The sequence below is a fragment of the Stegostoma tigrinum genome, chromosome 14, assembly GCF_030684315.1.
Source record: "Stegostoma tigrinum isolate sSteTig4 chromosome 14, sSteTig4.hap1, whole genome shotgun sequence".
NCBI classification, from domain to species: domain Eukaryota; kingdom Metazoa; phylum Chordata; class Chondrichthyes; order Orectolobiformes; family Stegostomatidae; genus Stegostoma; species Stegostoma tigrinum.
In genome coordinates this window covers 73136042-73149405 of record NC_081367.1, presented here as the reverse complement: position 1 = coordinate 73149405, position 13364 = coordinate 73136042, and the positions used below count along the sequence as shown (strand labels likewise).

The window sequence follows — 13364 nt, the reverse complement described above, 5'->3', positions numbered from 1 at the left end:
AGAAATGGGATCTAAGAAACAAGAATCAAATATTTTCCAAATTATGAAAAATAGAAACTGTGAAAGAGTGCAGCGATAGGGTATCAATGTAAATACACCATTAAGAACCAGTAATCAGTAAGGTAAATCACATTGGCCTTTATTTCAAGGAGGCTAGAGTACAAAGGATGAAGTAATTATTGCTACAGTGTAGACAACCTTGGCCAGATTCCACTTGGAGTGTTGTGTTGAGTTATGGATGTGGTACCCCTGGAGTAATATATTGGCCTTGCTTGGTGCAGTACAGTTCCAATAGAATGATACTGGGAGACTTAAAAAGTTGCATTCAGGTCAGGCAGCATTAACTTATTTTCTAAGCCTTTGAGTATAGAAGACTGAGAGTTGATATCAAAGTACTTACAGTGATCAAAATAAAAATTGACAGGGTAGATACAGTGACTTTATTACCTCTGGCGAATAAACAGAACTTGACAATATGACCATAAAAGCAAAGCCATTCAAGAGTGAAATCAGGAAGGACCACTTCACACTGGTTAATGGAACTCTGGTGGTACTTTGAAGCTTTCAAAACTGAGATTGGTACATTTATATTAGACAATATTATGAAAGGTCACAGGACATAGATGGGTGTTGAGGTTGGATATTGCTCAGTTGTGAACTGATAGGGAGGTGGAACAGGCTCAAAGCTTTGAATGAGCCTTCTCCTATTCCTATATTTTCGTGGTCAGGGAATTGCAAATTTCTCAAAGTCTAGTATTAAATATCTGAGTCCTACAAGATAAAGATCATCTCTTTGAACTAGGGCCATTGTACTGCATAGAAAAGACCCTAAAAAGAAACATATTTCAGGCATAACAAGGTGTAGAGCTGGATGAACACAGCAGGCCAAGCAGCATCTTAGGAGCAGAAAAGCTGACGTTTTGGGCCTAGACCCTTCATCAGAAAATCTTTTTTCAAAGCCGAAGAGATTACAAGAGTAGATGCAGTGGGAGAGAGATCCCCTGAGGTTTGTCTGGAGGGAGGAGGGTAACTTCCTCAGGGTAGGCATCCTTAGAAGAGGCTTTGCAGTGGGGTTAAAATTGTATCAGAGATAATAGTAACTGCAGATGCTGGAGAATCCGAAATAACAAGGTGTAGAGCTGGATGAACGCAGCAGGCCAGGCAGCATCTTAGGAGCAGGAAAGCTGATGTTTCGGGCCTAGACCCTTCAGGGACATTATTAAGCAAGTACATTTGAATGATTGTTTGTGCCATAGAAAGGGAGTTTTATAATATGCCCTGGAAATGATCTTTCAAGTTGTAGGTTTTTTCCTGCATCTTTCACAGTGTAGCTATGGGAGGCATTTGCTTGCTTGTGAAAGAGGAGTACTGTTAGGGCATGACAGAAGGGACAGAAGGTGGTAACAGGGAGTTGGCAAAAGTTGAACAGTCACCGCAGGAAGCTTCAAGGGCTTGTGAATGAAGATTTTTTTGGATGCCTACCTTTATGTTTATTTGGAAATGTTCTTAAAAACAATTTATTGGTATTGCTGTTTATGTGGGAAATGCTAATTTGAAAAGTAAGCAATGACTGAAAAGTTGTGTTCATGCATTGTATCTTGACTGAAGCTATCAGTGACGTATAGCATATTTAACAATGTAATGCTGTGTTTTCTATTTGTAATTTGAGTACAAGGTTAATTTGGATTTCCCATTCCTCTGTTACTTTAGAACATAGAACATAGAACAGTACAGCACAGAACAGGCCCTTCAGCCCACAATGTTGTGCCGACCATTGATCCTCATGTATGCACCCTCAAATTTCTGTGACCATATACATGTCCAGCAGTCTCTTAAATGACCCCAATGACCTTGCTTCCACAACTGCTGCTGGCAACGCATTCCATGCTCTCACAACTCTCTGCGTAAAGAACCTGCCTCTGACATCCCCTCTATACTTTCCACCAACCAGCTTAAAACTATGACCCCTCGTGCTCGCCATTTCTGCCCTGGGAAATAGTCTCTGGCTATCAACTCTATCTATGCCTCTCATTATCTTTTATACCTCAATTAGGTCCCCTCTCCTCCTCCTTTTCTCCAATGAAAAGAGACCGAGCTCAGTCAACCTCTCTTCATAAGATAAGCCCTCCAGTCCAGGCAGCATCCTCGTAAACCTCCTCTGAACCCTCTCCAAAGCATCCACATCTTTCCTATAATAGGGCGCCCAGAACTGGACGCAGTATTCCAAGTGCGGTCTAACCAAAGTTTTATAGAGCTGCAACAAGATCTCACGACTCTTAAACTCAATCCCCCTGTTAATGAAAGCCAAAACACTATATGCTTTCTTAACAACCCTGTCCACTTGGGTGGCCATTTTAAGGGATCTATGTATCTGCACACCAACATCCCTCTGTTCCTCCACGCTGCCAAGAATCCTATCCTTAATCCTGTACTCAGCTTTCAAATTCGACCTTCCAAAATGCATCACCTCGCATTTATCCAGGTTGAACTCCATCTGCCACCTCTCAGCCCATCTCTGCATCCTGTCAATGTCCCGCTGCAGCCTACAACAGCCCTCTACACTGTCAACGACACCTCCGACCTTTGTGTCGTCTGCAAACTTGCTGACCCATCCTTCAATCCCCTCATCCAAGTCATTAATAAAAATTACAAACAGTAGAGGCCCTAGGACAGAGCCCTGTGGAACCCCACTCACCACTGACTTCCAGGCAGAATATTTTCCTTCTACTACCACTCGCTGTCTTCTGTTGGCCAGCCAATTCTGTATCCAAGCAGCTAAGTTCCCCTGTATCCCATTCCTCCTGACCTTCTGAATGAGCCTACCATGGGGAACCTTATCAAATGCCTTACTGAAGTCCATATACACCACATCCACAGCTCGACCCTCATCAACTTTTCTAGTCACATCCTCAAAAAACTCGATAAGGTTTGTAAGGCATGACCTACCCCTCACAAAGCCGTGTTGACTGTATTTGATCAAGCCATGCTCTTCCAGATGGTCATAAATCTTATCCCTCAGAATCCTTTCTAACACCTTGCAGACGACAGACGTGAGACTTACCGGTCTATAATTGCCGGGGATTTCCCTATTTCCTTTCTTGAAGAGAGGAATTACATTTGCCTCTCTCCAGTCCTCAGGTACGACTCCAGTGGAGAGCGAGGATGCAAAGATCTTCGCAAGTGGCGAAGCAATTGCATTTCTCGCTTCCCAAAGCAGCCGAGGACAAATCTGGTCCGGGCCTGGCGACTTGTCAGTCTTAATGTTTGACAAAATTTTCAGCGCATCAGCTTCCTCTATCTCTATCCATTCCAGCATGCACACCTGCTCTTCAAAGGTTTCATTCACTACAAAGTTCGTTTCTTTCGTAAAGACAGAAGCAAAAAACTCATTTAGGGCTTCCCCTACCTCCTCAGGCTCCACACACAAGTTCCCTATGCTATCCCTGATTGGCCCTACTCTTTCTTTGACCATTCTCTTATTCCTCACGTAAGTGTAAAATGCCTTTGTGTTTTCCCGGATTCCTTCTGCCAAGCCTTTCTCGTGTCCCCTCCTGGCTCTCCTCAGACCATTTTTGAGCTATTTGAGCTTTGTAATTCACTATTGGGTGTACTTTTGATGCAGTTAGCCTTGACTCTGTTTATGCACTTGCTGTTAGTTTAGAAGTTCAGGAGATTGGTAACAAAAAGCCAAATCTGAATAAAGGCCTATCCATCCTCTCCTAATTCAAACCCTTCATTTCCAATAACATCCAGGTAAATCTTTCCTGAATCCTCTCCAGCTTAATAATATCTTCCTATAACAGGGCAACCTAAACTGGTCACAGTATTCCAGAAGAGACCTCACCATGTCCTAAATAATCTCAACATGTCATCCCAACTCCTATTCTCAGGCCTAAGCAATTAAGCCAAACTTGTTAAATGTCTTCACCATCTTGTCTACATGTTATGCAAACTTTAAAAAATTATGTACTTGAATCCCTAGGCCTCTCTATTCTACACAACCACCGAAGGCCCTACTTTTAATTGTATAAGTTCTGCCCTTGTTTGTTTTACCAAAATGCATTGCCTAGTATTATCCAAATTAAACCCCACCTGCCACTCTTCAGCCCATTGACCTAATTGATCAAGATCTCTTTGTAATCTTAGATAACCTTCTTCACTGTCCACTACATCACCAATCTATATTCTCATCTAAATCATGTATAAGGGGCCCAAAACTGTTGAAAGTATTCCAGCTACTGTTCACTCAGGAGCTGCAAACTCCACACATGCCTTTGTTCACAGACTACTGTTTATACCAAGTCTGTATTTCTTGAGCATTACACTGATATAGGTGCTTTTGGATAACACAGTTTGAGCTTCTAGAAAGTAAAGTTAGCAAGACGCATTCCTGACGACATTTTTGCTGAAAAGTGCAAACTATTCAGCTCCTTTCATGTTGCACACTGAGCTTTCAAACTCAAGTGTTTAAAATCACGTTTATGGTAAGAAACTCAAGAAAGCAATTATTTTTCGTATTATTATAAATGGTAAAACCAAAAGAACACTTTTCTATCAAAGATAAAATGAGTGAGAATCAGTGGATGTGGTATAGTTAGATTTTCAAAAAGCTTTTGATAAAATCTCGTAAAGAGGCTATTGTGCAAAATCAGAGCACATAGGTTTGGGAGTAATATAGTAGAATTTGGAAATGTGTGTGCAGTTCTGGTCATCACACTTTGAGAAGGATGTGGAAACTTTAGATAGGGTACTGAAACGGTTTAATAGGATAACAAGGTATAGAGCTGGATGAACACAGGAGGCCAAGCTGCATCAGAGGAGCAGGAAGGCTAGTGTTTCGGGGTCTAGGCCTTCCTGCTCCTCTGCTTCTGCTTGCCCAGCTGTGTTCACCCAGCTCTGCACCTTGTTATCTCAGATTCTCCAGCATCTGCAGTTCCTGCTATCTCTGAAACGGTTTAATAGGATATCTGGTTTAGAGGTATTAACCATGAGGAGAGATTGGATGAAGATAGTGGGAACTGCAGATGCTGGAGAATCTGAGATAACAAAGTGTGGAGCTGGACGAACACAGCAGGCCAAACAGCATCTTAGAGGCACAGAAGCTCTTGGTTCGTTTTCACTTGTATGTCCAATACTGAGGAGCGACCTAAAAGAAGGTTACAAGGTTGAAAGGCCATGATAGAATGGATACTCTGAGTTTCAAGGACTGCTGATTTTATTTTCACACTTCCAGCATCATTTCCAGCAGTAGTTTGCTTTTTTTTAGGAAGATAGTATTAATCTGAACACTTAAATGTGCTATGTAAATATAAATGTATTCAGCAGATTAGTATTACTGTATCAGTGAATAAGATATTGTCCATAGATGTAAGGGGCTATCTTTGTGGCACGGATAGTCTTTTTTTCTTTATTCATTCACAGGATGAGAGTGTCTCTGGCTACACCAGCATTTATTGCGCATCCCTAATTGCCCAGAGGGCAGATCAGAGTCAGCCACATTGCTGTGGGTCTGGAGTCACGTGTAGGCCTGACCAGATAAAGATGGCAGTTTCCTTCCCTAAAGGACATTTGTGAACTAGGTGGGTTTTTCTGACAATAGTGTTTTTACCCCTGGACTGTGGGCGCCTAGGTTCAAGTCCCACCATCTCTGAACAGGTTGATTAGAAGAAAAAGTTATTTTCAGTTTTAATTCCAAATTGAATGCTAACTAATTTGCAAAACCCTAAAGAATAAGTAATCCAGACTTCTTTACTATTTCAATAACATTATCCTTGCTTTGAGTATTTGTTTAGGTTAATATAATGCAGTTTTTAAAATTGAGAAATGTTGCATATTGCAGTGATAGTAACACTTGCCAGTAGTAGGTCTTAACACTGAGAAACATTGTCATTATTCTCTGCATGCAGTTTGTAAACCCAGACGTTGTTGACTCAGTGGTTTGAATGTATCATTTCTCCTCTGGAATGTGCTAATATACAATTTGTCTCTAGGAATGGTGTGGTCAGATGTGAAGAGACTGTGGTATGATGGACTTGAAGATTTTATGGAGGAATCTCGAAATCAACTCAGTTTTGTCATGAACTCATTGTATTTAGCAACATTTGCTCTCAAAGTTGTGGCCCATAATAAGGTAAACAAGGGAGAAGGGTGAGTCTGGTCCTATTTGGATGTGAAAACTGCTTACTCATTGAGTGAAAGGAGATGTTGCAAAAGTTAAATAAGTAGACAAGAACCTGATTATGAAGTTACCTGCACAAGATCACTGTGTTAGAAGTGTTAAGTTGTCTAAATGTCCTATCTGTTAATAGACAAGAGGAAACATTATACTTCAATATCCATTTTGAATTTATTTTTCATTGAACACTCTCATTTTCTGTTCAGTGAGGGATCTGATCTGGGCATTTGGCCAAAACTATTATGAATCCAGCTATAAGATAGAATATGGTTGTAATTTGAATTGATCTGTTCTTTAGTTATCCTTTGTCTTATTGGAAAGAATGCTCAGAGTTTCCCAGAATGGCCTAGACATATTTTTGATTCGCTTTGAGAGAATTCCAGTGAATAATTCTTGTTATGTAATTACCCTGACTTTTTAAGTATCTTGCTTTGACCTTTTCTTCAACCATTCCCTGCCACTTTTCTCACTACACATTCATTGACTCAACAATCAGCGCATGATCTTGTTACTAATGCTGCACAATGCTTATAAAGTCTCAGAAGCACATCACCGCTTTTATATTCCAACCCTCTTAAGATAAACGACAACATTACATTTCTTAATCACGGACTCTACCTGTGAGTTAACTTTTAGAGAATCCTGGACCAACACTCCCAGATCCCTTTGCACTTCTGCTTTACGAATTTTCGCACTGTTTAGAAAACAGTCCATGCCTGTATTCTTTTTTCCAAAGTGCAAAACCTTGCATTTGTTCACGTTTAATTTCATCAGCCATTTCCTGGACCACTTTCCTAAACTGTCTAAATCTTTCTGCAGCCTCCCCACCTCCTCAGTACTACCTGCCTGTCCACCTATCTTCGATACCATTGGCAAACTTCGCCAGAATGCCCCCAGTCCCTTCATCCAGATCATTAAAATATAAAGTGAACAGCTGCGGCCCCAAAACTGAACCCTGCAGGACACCACTTGTCACCGGTTGCCATTCCGAAAAAGAGCCTTTTATCCCAACTCTCTGCCTTCTGTCAGACAGCCAATCTTCAATCCAAGCCAGTAGTTCACCTCGAACACCATGGGCCCTCACCTTACTCAGCAGCCTCCCGTGAGGCACCTTATCAAAGGTCTTTTGGAAGTCTAGATAGATGACATCCACTGGGTTTCCCTGGTCTAACCTACTTGTTACCTCTTCAAAGAATTCTAACAGGTTTGTCAGGCACGACCTCCCCTTACTAAATCCATGCTGACTTGTTCTAATCTGCACTTCCAGGAATTTAGAAATCCTTAACAATGGAGTCTAGAATTTTACCAACAATAATTATGTACCACTGATAAGTAGACTGGGCTGAGAGTCCACATGGAGGAAAGGAGTATTGAAAACGTAGAAACATTATAACAGGGGTAGGCCATTCAATCCCTTGAGCCTACACTTCCATCTGTTACAGCGTCACCCATTCATCTAATCCATCAATATCCTATTTTGTGCTGTCATCATCACTGTCTATGAGGCTGCCCAATTTTGTGTTGTCAGCAAATTTGGATATTTGACTGCTTATGCCATTATCCAAGTTGTTTGAAAATACTTTGAATAATTGTAGCCCCTGTGGGATACCACTGGTCACATCTTGCCAATTTGAGTGCTTACCCATTATTCCAACTCTGTTTCCTGCCACCTCAACCAATTTCCTATTCATTGTCAGTAACTCGCCATCAATTCTTTGGGCTTGCACCTTGGCTAACAGTCTCTTGTGTGGGACTTTATCAGAAGCCTTCTGGAAGTCCGTACAAATAGCATCCATCAACTTACTTTTGTCACCTTTTCAAAAAATGCCCTACCCTTCCTGAATCCATGCTGACTCCCTGATTGGCCAAAATTTTTCAGATGAGCAGTCACCCTGTCCTTGATTATAGGCTTCAACAACTTCCTGGCCATAGATGCCAGGCCAACTGGTCTGTAATTCCCGGTTTCCTTATGTCACACCTCTTAAAGAACAGAGCGACATAAGCACATTTCCAATCCAGAGGCACGGCTCCTGAATGCAGGGACCTTTGGTGGTGCCCTGACTGTAGTCTTTTAATGTGCTCTCCTATCTCCTTTTAATGTCTGTGGGTGGAAATCATCAGATCCTGGGGATTTGTCACTCTTGCTTCCATTAGCTTTCCCACTGTTAATGATTCAGCTAATTTTATTTGGACCCTGCTTTGCTCCTGTGTCAATTTCTTTGGCACTTGCTGCAAACTATCTTCTATTTCTGCTATGAATACTGAGGCAAAATAATTGTTCAGCATATCTGCCATTTCCCCATGATCATTGATAATACCCCCACTCTCAGCTTTCAGTGGGCCAGTAGTACTCTTAACAGTCACTTTTCCTCCATATAACTGTAAAATCACTCATTGTCTTTTATATCTCTTTCAAGTTTCCTTTCATAATCCTTTTTAGCCACTCTTGCCTTGTGGCCCTTTATTACTCTTCATGTTTGTCCCTTTCTGTGGGATCTGTACTATTCTTTGCATGAGTGTAAGCCTTTTCTTTTAATTTTATGCTGTCCCTTACCACCTCAAATGTCCGTGGCTGTGCTTTTTGTGAGATGGAACTTTTCTTTCTAATGGATACAAACTGCTTCTGAATAGCATCAAATGTTTCTTTGAACATTCTACTGTTTCTTGGTTGCTTTACCAATTAGCAGAGCTTCCCAGTTTGCTATGGACAATCTTCCCAGAAGCATTCAAACATTAGTTGGTTGCTTGGGCTTTGGTTGAAATTGTGACATTGACCATGAGACACAATATCATAATTAAATTCATAAATGAGCTAGGAGAGTGTATTGGCTACAGTTACATAATAGTTATATTTTTGGATTAGCAATTGCATGTTTACTTCTAAAAAGTAAGTGTAATCTCCTAAGTCACATTATTCCTTGTACAAACTGAATCTTTCCAATGTCTCTCTAGTTCCATGCGATTGGAGACAGAAAGGATTGGGATGCTTTCCATCCCACTTTAGTGGCAGAGGGTCTGTTTGCTTTTGGCAACATTCTCAGTTACTTACGACTTTTCTTTATGTACACGACTAGTTCCATCCTTGGACCACTGCAGGTACTGTATTCATGTTATCTGAATATTTGTGCCCTTTTGAGTACACTGTGATATAAATTGTGGGTAGATGACTTAGCTCCAGGTTTCTGATAAGAGTACTTCTGAACCAGCCATTGAGATATGTAAAAGACTACCCTTGCATGATCTGTTTTCTCTAATTTATCTTCTTTCTCTGTCTAGGCCAGTGCCTTGACTGCCTTTCTTGCTTGTCCCATAGCACAGCTGAGATTCTGCATGTGGATATACAAGAACTGCAGATGCGGGAGTCGGAGATAATACAGTATGGAGCTGGAAGAACCAGCAAGCCAGGCAGCATCAGAGGAGCAGGAAAGTTGACGTTTTGGGCCAGGACCCTTTTTTAGAAACGTCCCGACCCGAAACATCAACTTTGCTGCTCCTCTGATGCTGCCTGGCCTCCTGCGTTCTTCCAGTTCCATACTGTGTTATATCTAAGATTCTGTATATGCTGTACCCATTTGTAACACCCCATTATTTTGTATACTGGAATCTTTGCTTCTTCATTTTCTGTGCATTGTTTATTATGTTCCCCTCTCTTTATCTTATGTAATTAAAGAATTTTTTTCATAGATTTGTTTTGTCACTCTTCCGTCTCTACAACATAGGTCGTAGGCCAAGGCCATAAGAAGTAGGAGCAGAAGTAGGCCATTCAGCCCCCAGAGTCTGTTCCACTATTCAGTGTGATTATGGCTGATCTGATAATCCTCAACTCCATTTTCCTTCTTTTTCCCTCATTTCCCTTGATTCCCTTACTGAGTAAAAATCTATCTCAGCCTCAACACACACTGTTGCAAAGAATTTCACAGATTCGCAGCTCTGAGAGAATAAATTTCTCCTCATCGCCATCTTAAATGTGAGACTTGTTCATCTGAGATTTTGCCTCTGGTCTTAGACTGTCCTAAAAGGGGGACCTGATCTAATTTGTCTGCCAGTTCTTCCTGGTCGCCAGCTGCCAGGAAATCAGAAAAGTTGCCTTGCACTCAGATTTCCCCTTTTGTCCCTCTAACTGGAAATCTTGTGCATCTTGTCTTGTCTTCATGACATTGTAGTAATAAGGAAGCTTGTAGAATAAAAAATACAAACTTTGTAATGCAGTTTTGTTATACGGGCCATCAGATAATGCCACTATACTTATATGCTTCTGTTTGCCATTTCATACACCAGCCTGACCTGAATTCTAAATCTCAAAGAGGAACAGTGTGGGCATTATCTGTAGGTATTCCTGCCATCACCTTTAGTCAGTTTGAAATCAGCAGTTTATACAGCAAGTACTGTTAACCTAAAAGTATTTGCATTGCAAATATTTTGACACTGGCTAAACTTCACACCTAAAGCTTCGATGATTTTGTGGGTTTTTTGTGAGCATGACGATTTTTCTGTGTAAGGAGTTTTTGTAGCTGTGTTGCTATATATGTGACCTTCTATGATGTGTTGGCTCATAAATGAGACAGGCTATATCTTAGTAAGTAACTGCTAAAATAGAGGGACAACGCTGTGTTGTGATGAAGGAGCAAAGGGCGTAATCCAATGTTGTGTGTTTTCTGCTTTGACATTGATGTCATATATATTATAATTTTATCTTCGTTGTGCTGTTTGCACATCACATTCCTGGCTAATTTCTGGCTTCGTTTGTTTTGAATGCTGTTTTTCAGTTCAGTTGATCGTCATATCATGTAAGGATAAAAATCACGATGCATTCTAGTGCACAATGTTAAAAAAGTAATACATTCGCTGTCTCAGTTTAAAACTACCTTTTGGGGATCTAATGTAAATAAGCAAATATTTCATTAGAATAACATGGCAGACCATTTAATGCTAGAATTAAATAAAAACAGAAACAGAAATTGTTGGAAAAGCTCAGCAGATCTGGCAGCGTCTGTAGAGAGAAATCAGAGGTAACATTTTGAGTCCAGTAACCCATCGTCAGAACTGATGGCAGCTAGGAAAAAGTATTTTTTAATGCAGAAGATAGGGTGTTTAGGAGGGGGTAAGGAGTAAACAATAGGCGGAGATAGAACCCAAAGTGAGAGAAAAACAGTTGGACAAAGGTGCAGATAATGAGCAGCCTGGGAGAATGAACAGCTACTAAATATTTCTGGTTGGGAACTCAACAGCCTTCCGCATTCAATCTTTGTTCAACAGTTTTCAGGCTTGGTCCACCTTCTCCCATGACCTTACCCAATCCCCACACACCAGGCCCCATTCTCTCATATTACATACAATTCATTGTTAGCCACTAATAGTCCCCATTAGCAGCTATTCATTCTCTTAGGCTGATCATTATACGTTCCTTTGTCTGTGCAACTGTTCTTCTCATTTTTTGGGCTCCCACTCCACCTATCATTTATTCCTTAACCTCTATCCCCTGTACCTTATCTTCCGAAAAAGCCAATTTTTTCCTAGCTACCGTTAATTCTGAAGAAGGGTCATTGAACCTGAAATGTTAACTCTGATTTCTATCCACTGATGTTGCCAGGCTTGCAGAGTTTTTCCAGATGCCAGGGCTGGTGTATTAAAGTCCAAAAATCCAGCTGTAACTCTAGCAAGGTGAAATGTTCTGGTTAATGGGTATTCTTGGTTACAGCATATACTGGGAAGGCTTTTGGGATCTTGTAAGCACAGAATCTCCAAGCAAATGAAATGGAGACGGAGTCAGTCAGTGCTATGAATTCCATACATTAGCACATATTAGCCTGTCAGGTCATTCAAGGAAATCAGAGAGATCAGTCTTTAGACTAGGTGGACGTAGAGACTAATTAGGAGTCATGACTTTGACTATGACCTGTCCCTTCAAATAGGCAAGAAATTGGAGGGTGAATGTCTGGCACCCTTAGAAAGGAACAAAGTGCAATTTTCTGGAGACTGCTAAGCATTCCATTCTGCTTTGCATAACTGTCGAACTCTACTGGACCCCCTAACCTGTGGGGCAGGCAGGTGCCAGAGATTCAAACCTTTGACACAAACAATGTACTTATGTACTTTCCACAAATCATCCCTTCCCCGATCTGACCAAATGCCCATTCCCCATGACTGACCTGATGCATGTCAAACCAAAACATCCAGATTTGAGTTTCAAATTATAACTCAGATTTCTGGTTTTGTTCTAGTCATTTTTGGTTCCTCTTTTGGACATTTTTCATCGTCCATCTCATCGTTGAGAAGAGCTTTGCTTTCGTACTGCCTCTGACAACATGTGTAAAAGCAGAGACGTGGCAAATACAGCAACTACTCATGAAACTCCTGTCAGGCGCCACATTCCCAACCAAAATGCTACTGAAAGATTTCTCTCCTGAATGCTATAGTAGCAAAGTGAATGGATCTAGATTTGTGCCTAGGATTCCTCACATTTTGAGTACATGGTTGCAGTCAGGTCATTGTGGGAAACTGTGTATTAGACAGTCAATGTCCACAGAGAGATGGAGAAAAGAAATAGACTTTGTACTCAATGGTTTTTTTTTCCTTTAACAGTGCTGCATAGAAAGTAAGAGCATTCTGATGCCTGGTAACATACATTTGCATTTTTGTGGTTCCTGTCATGCTTAAAGAACTGTCACCTTTTGAGCTTGAAAAGGCCACTGACTGCTGACAAAGCAGGAGGACACACCTGTCCCCGTTCTTGACCCCCCCCCCCCCCCCACCCCCACCATCAAGGATGAAATCCCAGATGAACTGCTGAAGTTTATCTAAGTCACATCTACTGTGATGCTTTCCAGACCCTTACTCCAATGGTAGGGAGAATCCATTCAATGCACAAAAAAACCAAAGGAGATCGGAACGTATGCTGGGCATATCCCATTTCTTTGCATCACTGGGAAGACTTTACCAAGGATCATGCTTAAAAGATACATTTACTTCTAGATGGGTATATACAGAAACACACACACATCTGCCTCTATTGCCAGAGGTACCATGGACATGATCTCCGTGTACTGACAAAAAGATAAGTGTAGGATCAGTTTCCTGCTGGACCATTTGAGAAATGTAATCAACAGTTTCTTTTTAAACATATCATCACACAGACACTGTTCTTCCCCTTGGGGAAATGTGGGGAGTGAGACTTCATCGGGAGGCAAAG

The 13364-nt window shown here is 41.1% G+C and overlaps 1 protein-coding gene across 7 annotated transcripts in view; it reads left to right on the top strand.

Moving 5' to 3' along the window:
- trpc1 (transient receptor potential cation channel, subfamily C, member 1) overlaps positions 1–13364 on the top strand; it is a 110733-nt gene that overhangs the window by 46098 nt on the left and 51271 nt on the right. For all 7 annotated transcript variants that reach the window (XM_048542098.2, XM_048542101.2, XM_048542097.2 and 4 more), the window contains 2 exons: positions 5991–6130; positions 9128–9271. In XM_048542098.2, coding sequence (XP_048398055.1) covers positions 5991–6130; positions 9128–9271 — 284 coding nt within the window. The remainder of the gene's footprint in view (positions 1–5990; positions 6131–9127; positions 9272–13364) is intronic.